The following is a 23,820-nucleotide window of genomic DNA, read 5'->3' on the forward strand; positions in this document are numbered from 1 at the left end:
TGGCAACGTGAGATTACCCTAACCATAACTAAACTCAACCATTTTACATTCAAACATCAATGGAGATGTCCTAATGATCCTGGATAGCAGGGACCAATTGGAAACACTAATAAAAGCAGAGACAGAACATGAAGCGAGACATCCCACTTCCCTCTTTTTTCGCCCCGAGTTCATATACAAGCAGCGCCGTCAAACTCATTCCATGGAGGGCCGAATATCTGCAGGGCCGAATATCTGTGAAAACTTGCAGACACTCAGCCCTCAATGGAATGAAGTTTGACTGTAAGTAGACCAGACCCAGCTGCTATTGCATTGGTGTCTATGGGAGAGCCACCTCTTAACTAGACTGGAACTGTGACCATTTCTTTCAATGGTAAACGGCATGATATAGTTTTGAAATAAGTCAGAGAATGTATTAAAGACCTCACTCCAATACATAAGTATAAATTTGCAATTAATTTAATTGATGATGGATATAGACTGGGGCTAGATATATACAAATGTTCAACGTCCACACAAGTCAGATACATATTGAACACAGTATAAAATGTGGTGAACATGCAATGGTGAGTCAGGCCAGTATTTGGCATAAGTTTCTTCATGACCTTACAGGCACTTAACTAAAAAAATAATAATAATATTGCCTGTATAGTATTCAGAAATGAAGACATAACAACATTGTTACGTGATTGTAGCACAGCCCCATCTGAGCTTAAATATGTATCCTTATGCAAATGTAAAGTGGCACTTCTCTAAATATAGACAAAACCACAATAAATGTAAGTACCCATTCAACCATCATCGAACAGGACATACAGATATACATGTAGGACCTAACCGTTGATCAAAATAATTTTATTTAAACAGCATTTTGTAGTGCTTCAATCCAATGACACTAGCAAAAGCATTTATTAATATACAGTATATTTGTATTTCGAAAAAGAAAAGCACAAAATACAAGAAGTGAAAGAAAAAAGAAAGAACAAAACTACAGGTTATACACTAAATAACTTAGGAGATAGAAATCTTTTACATACAGCGAGCTCCAAAAGTATTGGGACAGTGACACTGTTTTGGCTCTGTACTCCATCACTTTGGATCTGAAATTATACACTGACTATGAGGATAGTGTTTTAATATGAGGGTATTTTATCCATATCAGGTGAACTGTTTAGAGAGTACAGTACTTTTTGTACATGGTCCCATAAAATGGGGGGACAAAGTATTGGGCCAAATTCACTTGTATTAAAAGTAGTCAAAAGTTTAGTATTTTGTCCCATATTCCTAGCACGCAATGATTACATTAAGCTTGTGACTCTACAAACTTGCTGGATGCATTTGCTGTTTGTTTTGGTTGAGTTTCAGATTTTGTACCCAATAGAAATGAATGGTAAATCATGTATTGTGCCATTTTGGAGTCACTATTATTGTAAATAAGAATAGAATGTTTCTGAACACTACATGAATGTGGATACTACCATGTTTACAGATAGTCCTGAATTAATCAAAAAATTATGAATGAGAAAGTTAGATGCACAAATCATACCCCCAAGACATGCTAACCTCTTAGCATTTTTTTGTGGGGGGTAAGATGTGTAACTTTTTCATTCATCATTATTCACGATTCATTCAGGACTATCCGTAATCATGGTAGCATCCACATTAATGTAGAAGTGTTTAGAAACACTATGTTCTTATTTGCAATAAAAGTGACTCCAAAATGATACATTATTTACCATTAGTTTCTATTGGGCACAAAATAATCTGCTAAGAATAAGAAAATACTAAACTTGACTACTTTAATACACATAAGTATGTACAAAACGTGTTGTAATTTCTAAACGGTTCCCCTGCTATGGATGAAAATACCCTCAAATTAAAACTGACAGCCTGCACTAACCTCGCAGTCACTGTATCATTTAATTTCCAAAGTGCTGGAGCACAGAGCCAAAACAACAACAAAAATGTCACTGTCCCAATACTTTTGAAGCTCACTGTATTTCAGTGAATTATGAATACGGCACCCTTTGAGCTCAAAGCATGCCTATTGTCTTACAGCTTGACCTTACAGCCAACGCTGAACACAACAATAACCCATCATATTCAATTTGACCTGCCTACATGCACTGGAACGTCCTTTGAAATATCTAGTAGTGTATGATTGTACGTCATGTCCCCAGTGTTGAGCCTAACCAAGTGCATATTTTACAGGAAGGGGAGGTCAAACGTTTTTGCAATATAAAAGAAATGGTAGCTCCCATTCCAGTGCTTTATATTGTGTGTCAAACAGACGAGTCCATACAGTAAGCTAACAAGAGTGCTTGCTGCGGCCAGCAGAGTAGACCCAGCCCATTCAGGTGTAGCAGCAAGAGACTGTAACCTTGCAGAAGGTAGTTCTATTAAATGGCTGTCTGGCGCTTTAATTTCACCTTGCATGTGTCGAGTTGCGCCCCCTTGTTTGCTTTAAGCATAATCAGAAACATTCTCAGCATTTTCTGTTTCCAGTGGTCTTCACATTTCGGGTTGCTCAGCAGTAAGGGTTGGCCGTGGCTCAGGCGACTCATAGCGTTGGTGGAAGTTCCGTTTCCTTATTTTCTCAGGAGCTTTCCTCCACAGAACAATCTCCTGGTAATAGAGAGTCAACCAGAGTCAGATTGATCCTCTCAAGTTATTATAAAATGTTCATATTGAGAGAAGATGATTGCTTTCAATAATAATGGCCTAATTCAAACTACTGTAATAATTAACTGCTGTAATGTTTCTGCCAGACACACTGAGTGTACAAAACATTAAGAACACCTGCTCTTTCCATGACGAACTGACCAGGTGAAAGCTATGATCCCTTATTGATGTCACTTGTTAAATCCACTTCAAATCAGCCTAGATGAAGGGGAGGAGACAGGATTAAAAATCCTTCTTTAACCTAGAGACAATTGGAGTCAACATGGGCTAGCATCCCTGTGGAATGCTTTTGACATCTTGTAGAATCCATGCCCTGACAAATTGAGGCTGCTCTAAGGGGAAAAGGGAGGTGTGCAACTCAATATTCGGAAGGTGTTCTTAATGTTTTGTACACTCCGTGTACGACAGACAGGTAGGTAAATGGAGGTTGGCTTTCAGGTTCTGTACCTGTTGTTTGAAGTATCTCCTGTCCTCCTCATCTACCAGCACCAGGTTGAGGAAGTACCGCACAGAGAACTTCTTGTTGACGTCCCTCATGGTGGCTGTGAGGTCGTAGCCAGCTAAAAACAGACGGATGGGAATAGACTCTCCTAAGAGGGAAACAACAGGCATAAAGAGGGTTTTGAAACAAGTTAAATGGTAAATGGCAGAAGAGAGAGATTTTCATGTACACTGCAGGTCCTGAATACATTATGCTGCTTTGGTGGGGTCAAATAACATAAGATAAAATCATAATATTGGGACATTCACACCAACACCATATTGTGCCCACCTTTCACAGGGGCTCCGTCCATAATCTCATACTTGGCAACAGTCTCCGTCTCAGTAGTTGTGCTAGGACCTGGGAAAGGAATTTCACATGACTAAATACATCTACTTCACACTGTTCTTAAAACAAAAAGCCAAGATTACAGGGACAGTTTTAGGTTCACAAAAATTTGAAAAATATGGAATTCAATCATTTAAAATAAAAAATATATATATATATATATATATATATATATATATATATATATATAAATAAAAGCAACACCTTATGCCGTTTAAGTGAACTCTCTCCCCAAGTAAGCCTCATCTCACCTATTCCAGTCATCTCTTTCTTGATCAACTGAAGTTCCATGTGCTGGATTTTGATTCTCACAAGAAGGAAGTAGATTTTACCCACAATGACATCTTTCAAGTGGTATCTGAGAAGACAGATTAGGGTCAGGTTGAAATTAAGTTACATTTTTATAATTCTGAATCTGATTAGAGATTTTGAGACGCGAATGCGCTACTATGCTATGCTTTTTAAAAGGTGTTTGAATACATTAATGTCTCATCATGGTATACATCTTACTTGGACTTGTTGTATTCAAACTCTATATGTAGACAGTCTTCAATGCCAACTTCCATCTTGATGGAATTGTTCACATCAGGGTAAGTGGCCAGCTGATGGACAATGAGGTCATACTCTTTCACCAGATCAGACAGTCTCCTCACTATTGTCACTTTGAGGAAATATCTGTAGGAAATAACAATAGGAGTTATGGCTGGCTTACAATGCAAATTAACTTCAAATGACACAGTGCATATATTCATAACAAGGTGGCTGTAGCAATGACAAGAAGCCATCTAATGCAGTTTCACTGATCATCTCAAGCTGTGTGAATAGAATGGTTGGTTTCAGGGACAATGCAGAGAATATCTGGGTATGTATGAGAGAATATTGTGAGCTAACCTCAGTCGGACGTTGGCTCCAACGTAAGACTCATATGGCTTCTCCACCTGCATGAACTCAAAGTCGTAGCTTCGATTCTGAGTCAACTCCCCTGGCAGGGCAAGCTCCTTTACCAGGTTCACAAATTCATGTGTGTTGCTTTTATCACTGAAAAGCTCTGAAAGACAGAGCACAAGTTTAAACACTTATGTTAGGTTCATCACACACAGGAACCTAATATTTCCAATAGGCAAAATCGGTTGTACTGAGGGACGCATTAATTTGAAAAAAAAAAATGTATAAATAAGGAAGTAGGCCTGAATCTAATAACCTAGATTGTCCTATATTCAGATTTTAAACTTTTGTCCTTTGATCAGACGTTCAGAGAAAATAGTGTGTTATTTGAAGGCTTCCCTTAAACTTCCTCAATTGGTTTGACAACATTGAACCCTCAGTAATGGTCAAGGAGTCTTCACAGAAACACTTTGCCACCCGGCCAGGGTCTGTGGTGTGGAGTGTAGTCCACTGTAGTTTTCACATGACAAGCACATGGTTTGCTAAGCCGTTTAGCCTAAATGAGAACGACAGTGCACTTGGTTTGTGAACCAATAAACAACGCATGGCTGGTGTTTGAGGTGGTGCGCTGCTGCAAGGTTATAATATCAAAATATAAATCAACATAAACTCACCAATCTGCCCAACAAACTCAATTCGAATCCCTTGGTGTTCTAGTCTCTTGCCTGTCTGCCTCACATTGAGATTCACCTTAAAAGAAAACAAACAAGTTGTCGGGTATTGGCATAGGTGATGGGAAGTTTGGCTCTTTTTACTGTCTCTGATCTTTGACTCATTCAGTCAATAACAAATCTTTTGACTCATTTATGTTCATTTGAGTCAGAGCATGCAGGACCCCACACCTGCTAACAATGAACTGGAAACACGAAAGTCATGCTTCTACAAGCCTCTCCTTCACATGTTGTTCACCATAGGGGGTTTATTGGAGATATAATTTGTGACTGAGGCTTGTAAAAGCATGCTTTAAACAATGTATACGGAACAAAAATATAAAAACGCAAAATTTAACGATTTTACTGATTTACAGTTCATAAAAGTAAATCAGTCAATTTAAATAAATGTATTAGGCCCTAATGATCTATGGATTTCACATGACTGGGCGGAAGCGCAGCCATGGGTGGGCACAGGCCCACCAACTTGGGAGCCAGGCCCAGCCAATCAGAATTACTTTTTAACCACAAAAGGGCTTTATTACAGACAGAAATATTCGTCAGTTTCATCAGCTGTCTGGGTGGCTGATCTCAGACGATCCCGCAGGTGATGAAGACAAAAGCGGAGGTCCTAGGCTGGCGTGGTTACACGTGGTCTGCCGTTTTGAGGCCAATTGGAGATACTGGCAAATTCTCTAAAACGACGTTGGAGGTGGCATATGGTAGAGAAATTAACAAATTCTCTTGCAACAGAGTGACCTTTTATTTTACCCAGCACAAGGTGCACATGTGTAATGATCATGCCATTTAATCAGCTTCTTGATATGTCACACCTGTCAGGTGGATGGATTATCTTGACAAAGGAGAAATGCTCACTAACAGGGGTGTAAACAAATTTGTGCACATAATTTGAGAGAAATAAGCTTTTGTGCGTATGGAAAATCTCCAGGATTTTTATTTCAGCTCATGAAACATGGGACCAACACTTTACATGTTGCGTTTACATATTTATTCAGCATACATTTGTTGATTGCTAGGCACAGAAATAAGACTATTTCTTGACACATTTGAAATGAGGTCTAGTTGTGGCCGCAACCAGGCAAGATTGTGTACGACTCTTGGCGGAATGCATTGCTTGAATGCCGTGAGGGTGATAAGCACAATATCGTTTGCAAACTGCAGCCCCCAAAACGATTTGCTCTGGAGTTCGAGTTCATTGAGCAGAGGCTGTGAATGTTTTGGTTCTATAAAGCTGTGTTCATCATAATATTCGAAAAATCAATTCATTGAATTAATTATTGCACCATGCAATGAATTATCAGTTCTAAACATGTAAAAGCATGGAAACTCAGCAAAAAAGAAAACGTCTCTTTTTCAGAACCCTGTCATTCAAAGATAATTCGTAAAAATCCAAATAACTTCAGTTTCCCATGCTTGTTCAATGAACCATAAACAATTAATGAACATGCACCTGTGGAACGGTCATTAAGACACTAACAGCTTACAGACAGTAGGTAATTAAGTTATGTAGGTCACAGTTATGAAAACTTAGGAGGCCTTTCTACTGACTCTGAAAAACACCAAAAGAAAGATGCCCAGGGTCCCTGCTCATCTGGGTGAACATGCCTTAGGCATGCTGCAAGGAGGCATGAGGACTGCAGATGTGGCCAGGGCAATAAATTGCAATGTGCGTACTGTGAGATGCCTAAGACAAGGAGACAGGACGGACAGCTGATCGTCCTCGCAGTCGCAGACCACAGGTAACAACACCTGCACAGGATCGGTACATCCAAACACCACACCTGCAGGACAGGTACAGGATGGCAACAACAACATCCCGAGGTACACCAGGAACGCACAATCTCTCCATCAGTGCTCAGACTGTCCGCAAATAGGCTGAGAGAGGCTGGACTGGGGGCTTGTAGGCCTGTTGTAAGGCAGGTCCTCACCAGACATCACCAGCAACAACGTCGCCTATGGGGCCAACCCCACCGTTGCTGGACCAGACAGGACTGGCAAAAAGTGCTCTTCACTGACGAGTCGCGGTTTTGTCTCACCAGGGATGATGGTTGGATTTGAGTTTATCATCGAAGGAATGAGCGTTACACCGAGGCCTGTACTCTGGGGCTTGATCGATTTGGAGGTGGAGGGTCCGTCGCAGCATCATCGGACTGAGCTTGTTGTCATTGCAGGCAACCTCAAAGCTGTGCGAAACAGGGAAAACATCCTCCTCCCTCATGTGGTACCTTTCCTGCAGGCTCATCCTGACATGACCCTCTAGCATGACAATGCCACCAGCCATACTGCTCATTCTGTGCGTGATTTCCTGCAAGACAGGAATGTCAGTGTTCTGCCATGGCCAGCGAAGAGCCCGGATCTCAATCCCATTGACCACGTCTGGGACCTGTTGGATTGGAGGGTGAGGGCTAGGGCCATTCCAACAGAAATGTCCGGGAACTTGCAGGTGCCTTGGTGGAAGAGTGGGGTAACATCTCACAACAAGAACTGGCTAATCTGGTGCAGTCCATGAGGAGGAGATGCACTGCAGTACTTAATGCAGCTGGTGGCCACACCAGATACTGTTACTTTTGATTTTGACCCCCACTTTGTTCAGGGACGCATTATTCAATTTCTGTTAGTCACATGTCTGTGGAACTTGTTCAGTTTGTCTCAGTTGTTGAATCTTGTTATGTTCATACAAATATTTACACATGTTAAGTTTGCTGAAAATAATTGCTGTTGACAGTGAGGACGTTTTTTTTTGCTGAGTTTATCAATCCTGGTGTAGGACTTATTGTGGCCAGCAGATTAAACGAGTCACTCAGAAAAACGCATCATGACTCAAGTCAGTAAAAAGAGTTGTGGAAAAATAACGAATCATGCGAACTGCACATCATAATTTGGCATAGCACACATTGACATAGGAAGCAGTCCGATGCACAGCATTGATCGCCATCATAATGTCATACCATGTGTGTTTGTCACGGTTTCCAGTCGCCGGTAATTGCCAGCTTTGACAAAAAAAAAAAAAAGATAATTTGGCCGGCAACAATTTAATTTAACCAGGAGAAAAAACTAAAAGGTAGGCAGACTATCAACGCGTCACCCACCACTTTAAAATGTGAGCTGGAGGCAGTATGCATTTTGAAAACATACTTAATTGTTTGAAACCTGAATGTTTAACTTCATATTATGAGGCATGTCTTAACTTGCTTGAAAATCTGACCATAGAAAGGTGGAGGCATTTCTTTTTTAAAGGCTTCTTAGGCGCCGTGTGAGTTAAGATTGAAGAAGCATACAATTTATCCAACCATTTCTACCGATCTGCTTGTCAGTTGTGATTTTCAGATATGCATTTTCTTATAACAGTTTCATTTCAATATTAACATTTTTGTTTCTCAAAATCATTGTCACATGGTTAGTTAAATTGTAATTAAAATATGGGCCTCCGGAGTGGCACAGCGGTCTAAGGCACCGCTTTGCAAGAGGAGTCATAGGGCGGCGCACAATTGGCCACCCGTCATCCAGGTTAGGGGAGGGTTTGGCCGAGGGTGTTTTACTTGGCTCATCACATTATAGCAACTCCTTGTTGCAGGCCGGGCGGCTGACCTCGGTCATCAGTTGAACGGTGTAGCTGGCTTCCGGGTTAAGCGGGTGGGTGTTAAGAAGCGTGGTTAGGCGGGTCATGTTTCGGAAGACGCATGACTCAACCTTCGCCTCTCGAGCCAGTTGGGGAGCTGCAGCAATGAGACACGATCGAAATTGGGAAGAAAAAAGGGGGTAAAATACAAAAGAAATAATGAAATATACCATTTAAAAGTCAACTACTGCGAGAGCACCAGCCTCTACCATATGGACACATTGATAGGCTACACTGTGATCACTTGCAGCTAAATAGCCTAAATGAGCACATGGAACTCAGAGATGGCCAATTCAGTCGTGGGACTATAACTGCCAATTAAGTAAAAATACAAAAAGACAACAAATAAAAACAGAAAATATAGTGCAACGTATCAATGAACTGGGTCAGGTCCGAAGCGGTCTCTAGCACACTTGCAACATTGTATCAACTAGCCTATTCTGGGCCCTCAGTTTCCTACGACTGTGAGCTCGGGACAGCTTTTTTTTTAATGACATTTCCACTGGATATATGGGATCATCAGGTGATGATATTTTGCCCTTTCACACCGAGGCTTGGTGATTATTGAGGGGGAGATGGCAGTGTGGTGCAAGGACAACAACCTCTCCCTCAATATGAGCAAGACAAAGGAGATGATCGTGGACTACAGGAAAAGGCAGGACAAACAGGCCCCCATTAACATCAATGGGGCTGTAATGGTGCGGGTCGAGAGTTAAGTTCCTTTGTGTCCACATCACCAACAATCTATCAAACACACCAAGACAGTTAAGAGGGCACGACAAAACCTTTTCCCCATCAGGAGACTGAAAAGATTTGGCATGGGTCCCCATATCATCAAAAGGTTCTACGGCTACACCATCGAGAGCATCCTGACCGGTTGCATCACCGCCTGATATGGCAACGTAAGGAGGGGGTGGCCAAGTTTCCAGCCATCCAGGACCTATATAATAGGCGGTCAGAGGAAAGACCATAAAATTGTTAGAGACTCCAGTCACCCAAGTCAGACTGTTCTCTCTGCTACCGCACGGCAAGTGATTTCTGAGTGCTAAGTCTAGGACCAAAAGGCTCCTTAACAGATTTAACCCCCAAGCCATAAGACTGCTGAACAATTAATCAAATGGCCACTGGACTATTACATTGACCCCCCCCCCCCCCTCCATTTGTTTTGTACACTGCTGCTACCTGCTGTTTATTATCTATGCATAGTCACTTCACCTCAACCTACATGTACAAATTACCTCTAACCTGTACCCCCGCACACTAACTCAGTACCGGTACCCCCTGTATATAGCCCTGTTATTGTTATGTTATTGTGTTACTTTTTATTATTTTTAACTTTAGTTTATTTGGTAAATATTTTCTTAACTCTTCTTGAACTGCACTGTTGGTTAAGGGCTTGTAAGTAAGCATTTCACGGTAAGGTCTAGTAGACCTGTTGTATTCGGCGCATGTGACAAAGTTTGATTTGATTGTTGGAAAGATTTTCAAATAGCCAAATAGTTCCTCACAGTAGGCCTGTCATTCGCAATGGACGTTAAAAAAAAACAGACTTCATTGACTGTGTGAGGTTTAGAAAAAAGTACTGAGAAGCTCAGCTTATTAGTGGTGGACGTGGTGACTAAGACAACCAGAAATCAAGCATCCCAAAATCAGCACTACAAATTAAACTTTGTCACATGCGCAAAATACAACTGGTATAGACCTTACTTACAAACCCTTAACCAACTTTTTTTTCAAGAAAGAGTTAAGAAAATATTTACCAGATAAACAAAAGTAAAAAATAAAGAGTATCAATAAAGTGACAATAACGAGGCTATATACAGGGGGTACTGGTACAGAGTCGATGTGCGGGGCTACAGGTTTGTCGAAGTAATTTGTACATGTAGGTAGGGGTGAAGTGACTATGCATAGATAATGAACAAAAAGTCGCAGCAGTGTAAAAACAAGGGGGGGGGGGGTCAATGTTAATAGTCCATTTGATTAATTGATCAGAAATCTTATGGCTTTGGGGTAGAAGCTGTTAAGAAGCCTTTTGGTCCTAGACTTGGCACTCCGTTACCGTGCGGTAGAAGAAAGAGCAGTCTATGACTTGGGTGACTGGAGCCTTTGACAATTTATTGGGCTTTCCTCTGATGGCCTAGTTTATAGGTCCTGGATGGCAGGAAGCTTGGCCCCAGTGCCGTACACACTACCCTCTGTAGCGACTTACGGTCAGATGCCGAGAAGTTGCCATACCAGGCGGAGATGCAACCGGTAAGGATGCTCTCGATGGTTCAGCTGTCGAACTTTGAGGATCTGAGGACCCATGCGAAATATTTTCAGTCTCCTGAGGGGGAAAGGTGTTGTCATGCCCTCTTCACGACTGTCTTGGTGGGGCGGTAGGTAGCCTAGTGGTTAGAGCGTGAGACTAGTAACCGAAAGTCTACAGGAAACGTATGATCTCTGTAAATGCAAACAAAGGTTTCTGTACCAAATATTAAGTTCTGCTTTTCTGATGTATCAAATACTTATGTCATGCAATAAAATGCAAATGAATTACTTAAAAATCATACGTGATTTTCTGGATTTGTGTTTTAGATTCCATCTCACAGTTGAAGTGTACCTATGATAAAAAATACAGACCTCTACATGATTTGTAAGTAGGAAAACCTGCAAAATCGGCAGTGTATCAAATACTTGTTCTCCCCACTGTAGGTACGTGGTTGCAAAGGGCATCAGTGTCTTAACAGTGCGATTTGCCAAGACAGGATACTCTGAGCGCAGCCCAATCCAGAAATGTCAGTGGCTTCTGATTCAATTTTCACAGAACCGCTTGCTGCAATTTCGATGAGGCTCTTTTGTTCAGATATCGGTAAGTGGACAGGAGGCAGGGCATGAAAGGGATATCGAATCCAGTAAAGAAAACTTTAAGCTTGTCTCTCAATTTAAAAAAAACATGTCAATACTTTGCCCCTTGATAACCAGCACACTTCTGTATGTTGTAAAGTGTTACATGGTCGCTGCCCATATCATTGTATAGTACAGAAAATACACGAGAGTTCAAGGGCCTTGCTTTAACAAAGTTAAGCATTTTCACTGTAGTGTCCAAAACGTCTTTGAAGATGTCAGGCATTCCTTTGGCAGCAAGAGCTTCTCGGTGGATGCTGCAGTGTACCCAAGTTGCGTAGGGAGCAACTGCTTGCACGCGCGTTACCTCTCCTTGTCATGGCTTTTGCGCCATCAGTACAGATACCAACACATCTTGACCACCAAAGTCCATTTGATGTCACAAAGCTGTCCAATATTTAAAAAATATCCTCTCCCGTTGTCCTGGTTTCCAGTGGCTTGCAGAAGAGGATGTCTTCCTTAATTGAACCCACATAAACGTAATGGACATATACCAGGAGCTGGGCCAAACCCACCACGTCTGTTGACTCATCCAGCTGTAACGTATAGAATTGACTGGCTTGTATGCGAAGCAGTAATTGTTTCAAAACACCTCCTGCCATGTCACTGATGTATTGTGAAACAGTGTTGTTTGATGTAGGCATTGTCTGTATAGTTTTTTGGGCCTTTTTCCCCAGCCATATCCGCAGCAGCAGGAAGAAGAATTAAGTCCTCCACAATAGTATGGGGCTTGCCTGTCTAAGCCACTCGGTAGCTCACCATGTTTTTCGGTGCTTTACCGGGTAAGGGGGCAGTAGCTCTTAGACTGCATCAGATTCACAACTGTCAGTGTCCATGCTAGCTGGGCTAACAACAAATGTATAATTACTGATGCTAGCATTGGATGTGCTCGTGGAAGCAGAACAACTTGTGTCGTTGACAGGTGCAGGTGTAGTACTGCTGGTAGTAGCAGTACTACCAATAGAGCTGGTATGTGCGTCTATGGACGCGGGCCTTACTTTAAAAAAAAAAAAAACATTTATACATTTTCGAGCAAACGAAATGAGAAGCAGCTACGTTTGGCTACATACGGACCATCAGTGGAATTCCCGGGATAGAGTAATGGTTAATGTGATTGGATGTTAATTATTTGACAAGGATACCTGTAATTGCCATTGTGTTGTTACTTCGCTGAACACTAGATGGTTACATTTATTTTTGACAGTAAAAACGAGGCTACCCAGGCAAGAAAAAAAACTCACCAAAATGTATAGCCGTGTTGGAAAATATAAATGGACTGCTTGAAAACATGGAGAAAAAAAAAACTTTTATTTGGCGCATCCCCGACGGTATTGCGCAAACGTACCCCAGTTTGAGAATAGCTGGTCTAGGGTATCTGGGATGATGCTGTTGATGAGAGCCATGGCCAGCCTTTCAAAGCACTTCATGGCTACCGACATGAGTGCTATGAGGCGGTAATCATTGAGGCATGTTACCTTCGCCTCCTTGGGCACAGGGACTATGGTGGTCTGCTTGAAACATGTAGGTATTACAGACTCAGGGAGAGGTTAAAAATGTCAGTGAAGACACTTGCCAGTTGGTCATGCTTTGAGTACACGTCCTGGTAATCCGTCTGGCCCCACAACTTTGTGAATGTTGACCTGTTTAAAAGGTCTTGCTCACATCGGCAACCGAGAGTGTGATCACCGTCATCCAGAACAACTGGTGCTTTCATGCATGCTTCAGTGTTGCTTGCCTTGAAGTGAGGCACTGGGCAGCTTGCGGCTGTGTTTCCCTTTGTAGTCCGTAACAATTTTCAAGCCCTGCCACATCCGACGAGCCTCAGAGCCAGTGTAGAAGGATTCAATCTTAGTCCTGTATTGACGCTTTGCCTATTTAAATGGTTTATCTGAGGGCATAGCGGGATTTCTTATAAGCGTCCGGATTAGTGTTCTGCTCCTTGAAAGCAGCATCTCTAGCCTTTAGCTCAATGCGCATGTTGCCTGTAATCAATACATGGCTTCTGGTTGGGATATGTGCGTACAGCCACTGTGGGGACGACGTCGTCAATGCACTTACTGTTGAAGCCGATGACTGAGATGGTATTATACTCAATGCCATTGGAGGAATCGTGGAACATATTCCAGTCTGTGCTACCAAAACAGTCCTGTAGTTTAGCATCCGCATCATCTGAATACTTCCGTATTGATCAAGTCACTGGTACTTCCTGCTTCAGCTTGTAAGCAGGAATCAGGAGGATAGAATTATGGCCAGATTTGACAAATGGAGGGTGAGGGAGAGCTTTGTATGCATCTCTGTGTGTGGAGTAAAGCTGGTCTAGAGTTTCTTTTCCTCTGGTTGCACGTGACATCTGGATGTCAGAAGGTGAATTCACCAATTTGTAAGTCGCTCTGGATAAGAGCGTCTGCTAAATGACTTAAATGTAAATGTAAATGCTGGTAGAAATGAGGTAAATCGATTTAAGTTTGTCGGCATTAAAGTCCCTGGCCACTAGGAGCGCCGCTTCTTGATAAGCTTTTTCTTGTTTGCTTATGGCCTTATACAGCTTGTTGAGTGCAGTCAGTTCCAGCATCGGTTTTTGGTGGTAAATAGACGGCTACGAACTGGCACCGGAGGGGATGGCTTCCGCTTTATGTGCTCCTAACCAACTTTGCTATTTTGTTAGTTTTTTTTCGTGTTGTTTGTAACTTTTTTTGTTGTTGTACCTAATGTTGCTGCTACCGTCTCTTATGACCGAAAATAACTTTTGGATATCAGAACAGCAATTACTCACCTCGAACTGGACAAAGATTTTTTTCTTTAAAGAATCCAACGCGAAGGATATACTACTTTCTCGGGAACAGGCCCAAATCCCCGTCATTTGCGTTAAGAAAAGATGGAGAAAAAGTGGACGGAGGTCAGGCTGCCTTCTGAGAATTCGTAGGAGAATGAGTAAACATCCACTGCCATTCGTTCTATTGGCCAACGTGCAATCATTGGAGAATAAAATGGATGACCTACAATCAAGATTATCCTACCAAAGGGACATTAAAAACTGTAATATCTTATGTTTCATTGAATCGTGGCTGAACGATGACACGGTTAATATAGAGCTGGCGTTATTTTCCATGCATCGGCAGGACAGAGAAGCTACGTCTGGTAAGATGAGGGGTGGGGGTGTGTGTCTATCTGTCAATAATAGCTGGTGCGTGCTGTCTCATATTAAAGAAGTCTTGAGGTATTGCTTACCTGAGGTACAGTACCTTATGATAATCTGTTGACCACACTATCTACCAAGAGAGTTCTCATCCATATTATTCATAGCCGACTATATATTTCCTGGATTCCCATATTTTGGCAAATGTTTGACAATGTCCTAACGGAAACCCTAATGTGCGTCTGTGTGCAATGCTCACCTTCCCAGAGACCGATTCTCCGTCATAAAATAAATAGTTCTTCTCCACTTTCCCATCCTCTGTCTTGAGTTCTGCTGTCTTCCTAGTCTCTGCATCCTTGAGTAGGACATCAATTTCACACACTGGACCAAATAAACCACCCAGGAAACTCTGAAAAACAGGAAGAATTTACAATAAACTCAAAGGCAAATACAATCAGAAATAACTCTCAATAATGGACTAAAGAAGCTTAACATTACTCCTTAGTCCAAGGGCGTTACATGTTCTACTTGAAGGTTGAATTGACTTTGGAAGCCTAAACAGCCAAATACTCCAACTAAACGAGAAATAATTCTCAATTGATTCTCAATTCTCTAGAAATATAAATCCCTCTACTTTCATACTACATGAAAATAATTTCACAAATGCAAAATACACACTAACTGTACACTGTTTAAACCCGTTTTAACACAGTCCTGGTAGAGTCCATGTGCAGGGGTACCGGTTAGTCAAGGTAATTGAGGTAATATTTACATGAAGGTAGGGGTAAAGTGGCTATACATAGATAATAAACAGCTTGACACCTAAAACCCTCAAACTTTTACAGATGCACAATTGAGAGCAACCTGTTTGGCTGTATCACCACCTGGTGTGGCAACTGCAACACCCGCAATGGCAGGGCTCTCCAGTTGGTATTGCGGTCTGCCAAACGCATCACCGGGGGCAAACTACCTGCCCTCCAGGACACCTACAGCACCCGATGTCACAGGAAAGCCAAAAAGACCATCAAGGACAACAACCACTTGAGCCACTGCCTGTTCACCCTGCTATCATGCAGAAGACAAGTTCAGTACAGGTGCATCAAAACTGGGACCGAGAGACTGAAAAACAGCTTCCATCTCAAGGCCAAATAGCCATCACTAGCAAACTAGAAGCTGCTGCCCTATATACATAGACTTGCAATCACTTTAATAATGGAACACTAGTCACTGTAATAATGTTTACATATTTTGCATTACACATCTCATATGTACAGTTGGGCTCAGTTAGGATAACCACTTTATTTTAAGAATGTGAAATGTAAGAATAATAGTAGAGAGAATTATTTATTTCATCACATTTCCATGGTGGGTCAGAAGTTTACATACACTCAATTAATATTTGGTAGCAATGCCTTTAAATTGTTTAACTTTGGTCAAACATTTTGGGTAGCCTTCCAAAAGCTTCCCACAATAAGTTGGATGAATTTTGGCCCATTCCGCCTGACAGAGCTGGTGTAACCGAGTCAGGTGTGTAGGGCTCCTTGCTCGCACATGCTTTTTCAGCTCCACCCACAAATTTGCTATAGGATTGAGGTCAGGGCTTTGTGATGGCCACTCCAATACCTTGACTGTGGTCCTTAAGCCATTTTCTACAACTTTGGAAGTATGCTTGGGGTCATTGTCCAATTGGAAAAACCATTTGCGACCAAGCTTTAACATCCTGACTGATGTGGATATTAAAGCAACATCTCAAGACATAATTTTCCTCCCTCATGATGCCATCTATTTTGTGAAGTGCACCAGTCCCTCCTGCAGCAAAGCACCCCCACAACATGATGCTGCCACCCCTGTGCTTCACGGTTGGGATGGTGTTCTTCGGCTTGCAAGCCTCACCCTTTTTCTTCCAAACATAACGATGGTCATTATGGCTAAACAGTTTTATTTTTGTTTCATCAGACCAGAGGACATTTCTCCAAAAAGTATGATATTTGTCCCCATGTGCAGTTGCAAACGGTAGTCTGGCTTCTTTTATGGTGGTTTTGGAGCAGTGGCTTCTTCCTTGCTGAGCGGCCTTTTAGGTTCATGTCGACATAGGACTCGTTTTACTGTGGAAAAAGATACTTTTGTACTTGTTTCCGCCAGCATCTTCACAAAGTCCTTTGCTGTTGTTCTGGGATTGATTTGCACTTTTCGCACCAAAGTACGTTTATCTCTAGGAGACAGAACGCATCTCCTTTCTGAGCAGTATGACGGCTGTGTGGTCCCATGATGTTTATACTTGCATACTATCGTTTGTACAGATGAACGTGGTACCTTCAGGCATTTGGAAATTGCTCCCAAGGATGAACCTGACTTGTGGAAGTCTACAATTTTTCTGAGGTCTTGGCTGATATCTTCTGATTTTCCCATGATGTCAAGCAAAGAGGCAGTGCGTTTGAAGGTAGGCCTTGAAATACATCCACAGGTACACCTCCAATTGACTCAAATTATGTCAATTAGCCTATCAGAAGTTTCTAAAGCCATGACATCATTTTCTGGAATTTTCCAAGCTGGTTAAAAGCACAGTCAACTTAGTGTATGTAAACTTCTGACCCACTGAAATTGTGATACAGTGAATTATAAGTGAAATAATCTGTCTGTAAACAATCGTTGGAAAAATTACTTGTGTCATGCAAAGTAGATGTCGTAACCGACTTGCCAAAACTATAGTTTGTTAACAAAAAATTTGTGGAGTGGTTGAAAAATTAGTTTTAATAACTCCAACCTAAGTGTATGTAAACGTCCGACTTCAACTGTATATACTGTATTCTATTCTGCTGTATCTTAGTCTATGCCGCTCTGACATTTCTCATCCAAATATTTATATTAGAGGTTGACCGATTAATCAGAATGGCTGATTAATTAGGGCCGATTTCATGTTTTTCATAACAATCGGTCATTTTTTTACACCTTTATTTAACTTGGCAAGTCAGTTAAGAACACATTCTTATTTTCAATGATGGCCTAGGAACGGTGGGTTAACTGCCTTGTTCAGGAGCAGAACGACAGACTTTTACCTTGTCAGCTCAGTGATTCAATCTTGCAACCTTACGGTAAACTCGTCCAACGCTCTAACCACCTGCCTCACGAGGAGCCTACCTGTTACGCGAATGCAGTAAGAAGCTGAGGTAAGTTGCTAGCTAGCATTAAAATTATCTTATAAAAAACAATCAATCAATCATAATCACTAGTTATAACTACACATGGTTGATGATATTACTAGTTTATCTAGCATGTCCTGCGTTGCATATAATCGATGCGGTGCGAATTCGCGAAAAAGGGCTGTCGTTGCTCCAACGTGTACCTAACCATAAACATCAATGCCTTTCTTAAAATCAATTCACCGAAGTATATATTTTAAACCTGCATATTTAGCTAAAAGAAATCCAGGTTAGCAGGCAATATTAACCAGGTGAAATTGTGTCACTCCTCTTGCGTTCATTGCACGCAGGGTCAGGGTATATGCAACAGTTTGGGCCGCCTGGCTCATTGCGAACGTAATTGTGACATAACATTGAAGGTTGTGCAATGTAACAGCAATATTTAGACTTAGGGATGCCATCCGTTAGATAAAATACGGAACGGTTCTGTATTTCACTGAAAGAATAAACGTTTTGTTTTCTAAATTATAGTTTCCGGATTCGACCATATTAATGGTATTAATCAACTGTTCTGCCTTATTATTATTATTATTATTATTATTATTATTATTCGACCATGCTGGTCATTTTTGAACATTTGAACATCTTGGCCATGTTCTGTTATAATCTCCACCCGGCACAGCCAGAAGAGGACTGGCCACCCCACATATGCTCTCTCTAATTCTCTCTTTCTTTCTCTCTCTCGGAGGACCTGAGCCCTAGGACCATGCCCCAGGACTACCTGACATGATGACTCCTTGCTGTCCCCAGTCCACCTGACCGTGCTGCTGCTCCAGTTTCAACTGTTCTGCCTTATTATTATTATTCGACCATGCTGGTCATTTATGAACATTTGAACATCTTGGCCATGTTCTGTTATAATCTCTACCCGGCACAGCCAGAAGAGGACTGGGCACCCCACATAGCCTGGTTCCTCTCTCGGTTTCTTCCTAGGTGTTGGCCTTTCTAGGGAGTTTTTCCTAGCCACCGTGCTTCTACACCTGCATTGCTTGCTGTTTGGGGTTTTAGGCTGGGTTTCTGTACAGCACTTTGAGATATCAGCTGATGTACGAAGGGCTATATAAATAAATTTGATTTGATTAATGATCTAAGGCTCGTATTTCTGTGTGTTATGTTATAATTAATTCTATGACTTGATAGAGCAGTCTGACTGAGCGATGATAGGCACCAGCAGGTTCGTAAGCATTCATTCAAACAGCACTTTCGTGCATTTTGCCAGCAGCTCTTCGCAATGCTTCAAGCATTGCGCTGTTTATGACTTCAAGCCTATCAACTCCCGAGATTTGGCTGGTGTAACCGATGTGAAATGGCTAGCTAGTTAGCGGGTGAGCGCTAATAGCGTTTCAAACGTCACTCGCTCTGAGACTTGAAGTAGTTGTTCCCCTTGCTCTGCATGGGTAACACTGCTTTGAGGGTGGCTGTTGTCGATGTGTTCCTGGTTCGAGCCCAGGTAGCGGCGAGGAGAGGGGTGGAAGCTATACTGTTACACTGGCAATACTAAAGTGCCTACAAGAACATCCAATAGTCAAAGGTATATGAAATACAAATCGTATAGAGATAAATAGTCCTATAATTCCTATAATATTTACAACCTAAAACTTCTTACCTGGGAATATTGAAGACTCATGTTAAAAGGAACCACCAGCTTTCATATGTTCTCATGTTCTGAGCAAGGAACTGAAACGTTAGCTTTCTTACATAGCACATATTGCACTTTTACTTTCTTCTCTAACACTTTTTTGCATTATTTAAACCAAATTGAACATGTTTCATTATTTATTTGAGGCTAAATTGATTTTATTGATGTATTACATTAAGTTAAAATAAATGTTCATTCAGTATTGTTGTAATTATCATTATTACAAATAAAAAATTAAAATTGGCCGATTTAATTGGTATTGGCTTTTTTTGTCCTCCAATAATCGGTATCAGTGTTAAAATCATAATCGGTCGACCACTAATTTATATATTCTTAATTCCATTCCTTACTTTAGATTGATGTAGTGTGTGTATTGAGAAACTGTTAGATATTACTGCACTGTTGGAGCTAAAAACACAAGCATTTCACTACATGTGCAATAACATCTTCTATACACGTGTATGTGACCAATAAAATTTGATTTGAGAGTAGCATCAGCTTATGTGTAAATGTATACATATGTGGCGTAAATATGCATGCATATGTGTGCGTTTTGTGTGTGTGTTGGAGTGTCAGTGTAGTATGTGTGAGTGTGCGGTTAGAGTCCAGTGTGTACATTGATCCTGTGCAAGAGAGTCAGTGCAAAGAAAATAAGCCTGGGTAGCCATTTGATTTACTGGTCAGCAGTCTTATGGCTTGGGGGGGTAGAAGCTGTTAAGGAGCCTTTTGGTCCCAGACTTGGTGCTCTGGTACCGCACGATAAGGTCCTTATGCTTCCAAAACCATACCACAAGTGATGTGTTAACTGCACTATGTAACTTTGGGGCGACCCAACCAAATTCACATAGCAAACGTCTGTAATAGATCTGTCATTCGCATTGAAAGCAAGTTTAAGAAGCTGTATATCTATTCTGTGTGTGCTATTTCTATGCGTCCCCGTCAAGTTTTGTTTTTGCGTATTTTACTTTCGAGTTTGTACACCAGCTTCAAACAGCTGAAAATACAATATTTTTGGATATGGAAAATATATTTCACAACGTTTTACAATGACTCTCTACACTATACTTGGCTTGTTTTGTCACAAACTGAAATTAGGCGAACTATTAGAATGTTTTTGCAACCAGGAAATGGCGGAGCTATTTTTTTAAATAGTTTCTGCAAGAACTACCCCAGTAGGTACCCAGTCAGATATATTTCCCATGGGGCTACGTTAAGTTATGGGACTTTGATAATTACTTAGCTAGCTAACAGATGGGTGTTTTGGCTAGTTAGCTAAATTACATAATGTCGTGAAACATGCTACAGTGAAGATTAATTCCGTTAGAAGTGCCATGGGCTAAAGGCAAATCGCACGCTTGACAGCTAACGTTTAGCAGTCAAAATTTCTCGTGACGTCCAGACAAGACGATGAGCCAGTAACTAGTTAACATTCGCCATCTAGCTAATGCTTCATGTGTAACTACATTTTCAGCTTGCGGGGATAATAGTCACAGTGGGAAACGAGATAAACGCCACTCTAGCTCATTGCCACGAATCAAAACTATCTACCAAGCTAGGAAGAACAGTGGGGTTCCAGCCAGGGCCTCCGACCTGTGCTGATAACGTTATACTAGGCTAGCTAGCCGTTAGCCAAGATATATAAGAAAAAATAACGAAAGGGCCAGAGGATGACAATACCTTGGCTTTAGTACATCTCTATTTATGTCTAAGTTAAATAGTTACGTGCTACTTCTTCTTTCATTTTGAACTCACCATTTCAGCTGTTTAAACAGTTGTAGACAGCTATCTAGCCTCCGTGTTGCTAATTCCTGTGACGATACAAACGAGAGGAGCAGTAATAGTGGCAACACAGAAATTTCAAAATAAGAGTCCCATGTCTGGTCATATCATTTTTTTTTGCTCGGGACCAGGACAACAACCTCTCCCTCAATGTCAGTAAAAACAAAGCAGCTGATCGTGGACTACAGGAAACGGAGGGCCGAGCACGTCCCCATTCACATCGATGAGGCTGTGGTGGAGCGGGTCAAGAGCTTCAAGTTCCTCGGTGTCCACAACACTAAGGATCGATCATGATCCAAACACACCAACACAGTCATGAAGAGGGCACGACAACGCCTCTTCCCCCTCAGGAGGCTGAAAAGATTTGGCATGGGCCCTCAGGTCCTCAAAATGTTCTACAGCTGCAACATTGACAGCATCTTAAAACCTCTTAAGAATCTGCTCCTTTTTTAAAATGTTCACCTAAAATGACACACCCAAATCTAACTGCCTGAAGCTCAGGCCCTGAATCAAGGATATGCATATTCTTGGTACCATTTGAAAGGAAACACTTTGAAGTTTATGGAACTGTGAAATTAATGTAGGAGAATATAACACAATAGATCTGGTCAATTATAATACAAAGAAAAAAACAACTGTTCTTTTTTTTTTGTACCATCTTTGAAATGCAAGAGAAAGGCAAAAATGTATTATTCCAGCCCAGGTGCGATATAGATTTTGTCCACTAGTTGGCAGCAGTGTATGTGCTAAGTTTTAGACTGATCCAATGAATCATTGAATTTCTGTTCAAAATTTTGTATCAAGGCTGCCCAAATGTGCCTAAATTGTCTATTAATAACATTATGTTCAAAATTGTGCACTCTCCTCAAACAATAGAATGCTATTATTTCACTGTAATAGCTCATGTAAATTGGACAGTGCAGATTGATGAACAAGAATTTAAGCTTTCTGCCAATATCAGATATATCTATGTCCTGAGAAATTGTATTTTTACTCACAAACTCATGCTAATTGCTAATTGCCTACGTTAGCTCAACCATCCCGTGGAAGGGACACCAATCCCTAAGAAGATTTTAACTGGCTGTATCACAGTATGGTAACTGCTTGGCATCTGACCGTAAGACGCTACAGATGGTAGTACGTATGGCCCAGTACATCACTGGGGCTGATCCCTCTGCCATCCAGGACCTCTATAACAGGCTGTGTCAGAGGAAGGCCCTAAAAATTGTCAAAGACTACAGCCACCCAAGTCATAGACTGTTCTCTCTGCTACCACACGGTAAGCGGTACTGGAATGCAAGTCTGGGTCCAAAAGGCTCCCAAACAGCTTCTACCCCCAAGCCATAAGTCTGCCGAACAGATAATCAAATGGCTACCCTGACTATTTGCATTGACTCCTTTTAATTTGTACTGACTATCTTGCACCGGCTTTATGAACACTCACTGGACTCCACCCACACATTCACAGATACTACACTGGCACACACACATACTTTCACACTCTTTCATACGCTGCTGCTACTCTGTTTGTTATCTATCCTGATTGCCTAGTCACTTTTACACATACCTAAATGTACACATTACCTCAATTACTCCAACTCCAAAACGTTCTGGGACACTGTGAAGTCCATGGAGAACAAGAGCACCTCCTCCCAGCTGCCCACTGCACTGAGGCTAGGTAACACGGTCTCCACAGATAAATCCATGATTATCGAAAACTTCAACAAGCATTTCTCAACGGCTGGCCATGCCTTCCGCCTGGCTACTCCAACCTTGGCCAACAGCTCCGCCCACCCCGCAGCTACTTGCCCAAGCCTCTCCAGGTTCTCCTTTACCCAAATCCAGATAGCAGATGTTCTGAAAGAGCTGCAAAACCTGGACCCGTATAAATTAGCTGGGCTTGACAATCTTTACCCTCTATTTCTAAAACTATCCGCCGCCATTGTCGCAACCCCTATTACCAGCCTGTTCAACCTCTCTTTCATATCGTCTGAGATCCCCAACGATTGGAAAGCTGCCGCAGTCATCCCCCTCTTCAAAGGGGGAGACACCCTGGACCCAAACTGTTACAGACCTATATCCATCCTGCCCTGCCTATCTAAGGTCTTCGAAAGCCAAGTCAACAAACCGGTCACTGACCATCTCGAATCCCACCGTACCTTCTCCGCTGTGCAATCTGGTTTCCGAGCCGGTCACGGGTGCACCTCAGCCACACTCAAGGTACTAAACGATATCATAACCGCCATCGATAAAAGACAGTACTGTGCAGCCGTCTTCATCGACCTTGCCAAGACTCTGTCAATCACCATATTCTTATCGGCAGACTCAGTAGCCTCGGTTTTTCTGATGACTGCCGTGCCTGGTTCTCCAACTACTTTGCAGACAGAGTTCAGTGTGTCAAATCGGAGGGCATGCTGTCCGGTCCTCTGGCAGT

The 23,820-nt window shown here is 41.7% G+C and overlaps 1 protein-coding gene across 1 annotated transcript; it reads right to left on the reverse strand.

Annotated features, from left to right (window-relative positions):
• Positions 1-443: 443 nt before the first annotated feature.
• Positions 444-21,467, reverse strand: vps26a (VPS26, retromer complex component A). The gene is made up of 9 exons (XM_064933810.1): positions 21,360-21,467; positions 15,028-15,177; positions 5,071-5,146; positions 4,403-4,559; positions 4,022-4,186; positions 3,763-3,869; positions 3,455-3,523; positions 3,130-3,272; positions 444-2,625 (listed from the first exon to the last, which is right to left on the reverse strand). Exons 1-9 carry the CDS (start codon positions 21,360-21,362, stop codon positions 2,512-2,514), a joined length of 984 nt encoding a protein of 327 aa, XP_064789882.1. The 5' UTR covers positions 21,363-21,467; the 3' UTR covers positions 444-2,511.
• Positions 21,468-23,820: the final 2,353 nt, after the last annotated feature.

Source organism: Oncorhynchus masou, chromosome 24 (genome assembly GCF_036934945.1).
Source record: "Oncorhynchus masou masou isolate Uvic2021 chromosome 24, UVic_Omas_1.1, whole genome shotgun sequence".
NCBI lineage: Eukaryota > Metazoa > Chordata > Actinopteri > Salmoniformes > Salmonidae > Oncorhynchus > Oncorhynchus masou.

Coding starts and splice junctions, on each gene's coding strand:
- vps26a (XM_064933810.1), bottom strand. Junction 5,147..15,027: donor GAGAATCGGTCTCTGGGAAG/GTGAGCATTGCA, acceptor TTTTCTTTTAAG/GTGAATCTCAATGTGAGGCA. Junction 3,524..3,762: donor GAAAGAGATGACTGGAATAG/GTGAGATGAGGC, acceptor TTCCTTTCCCAG/GTCCTAGCACAACTACTGAG.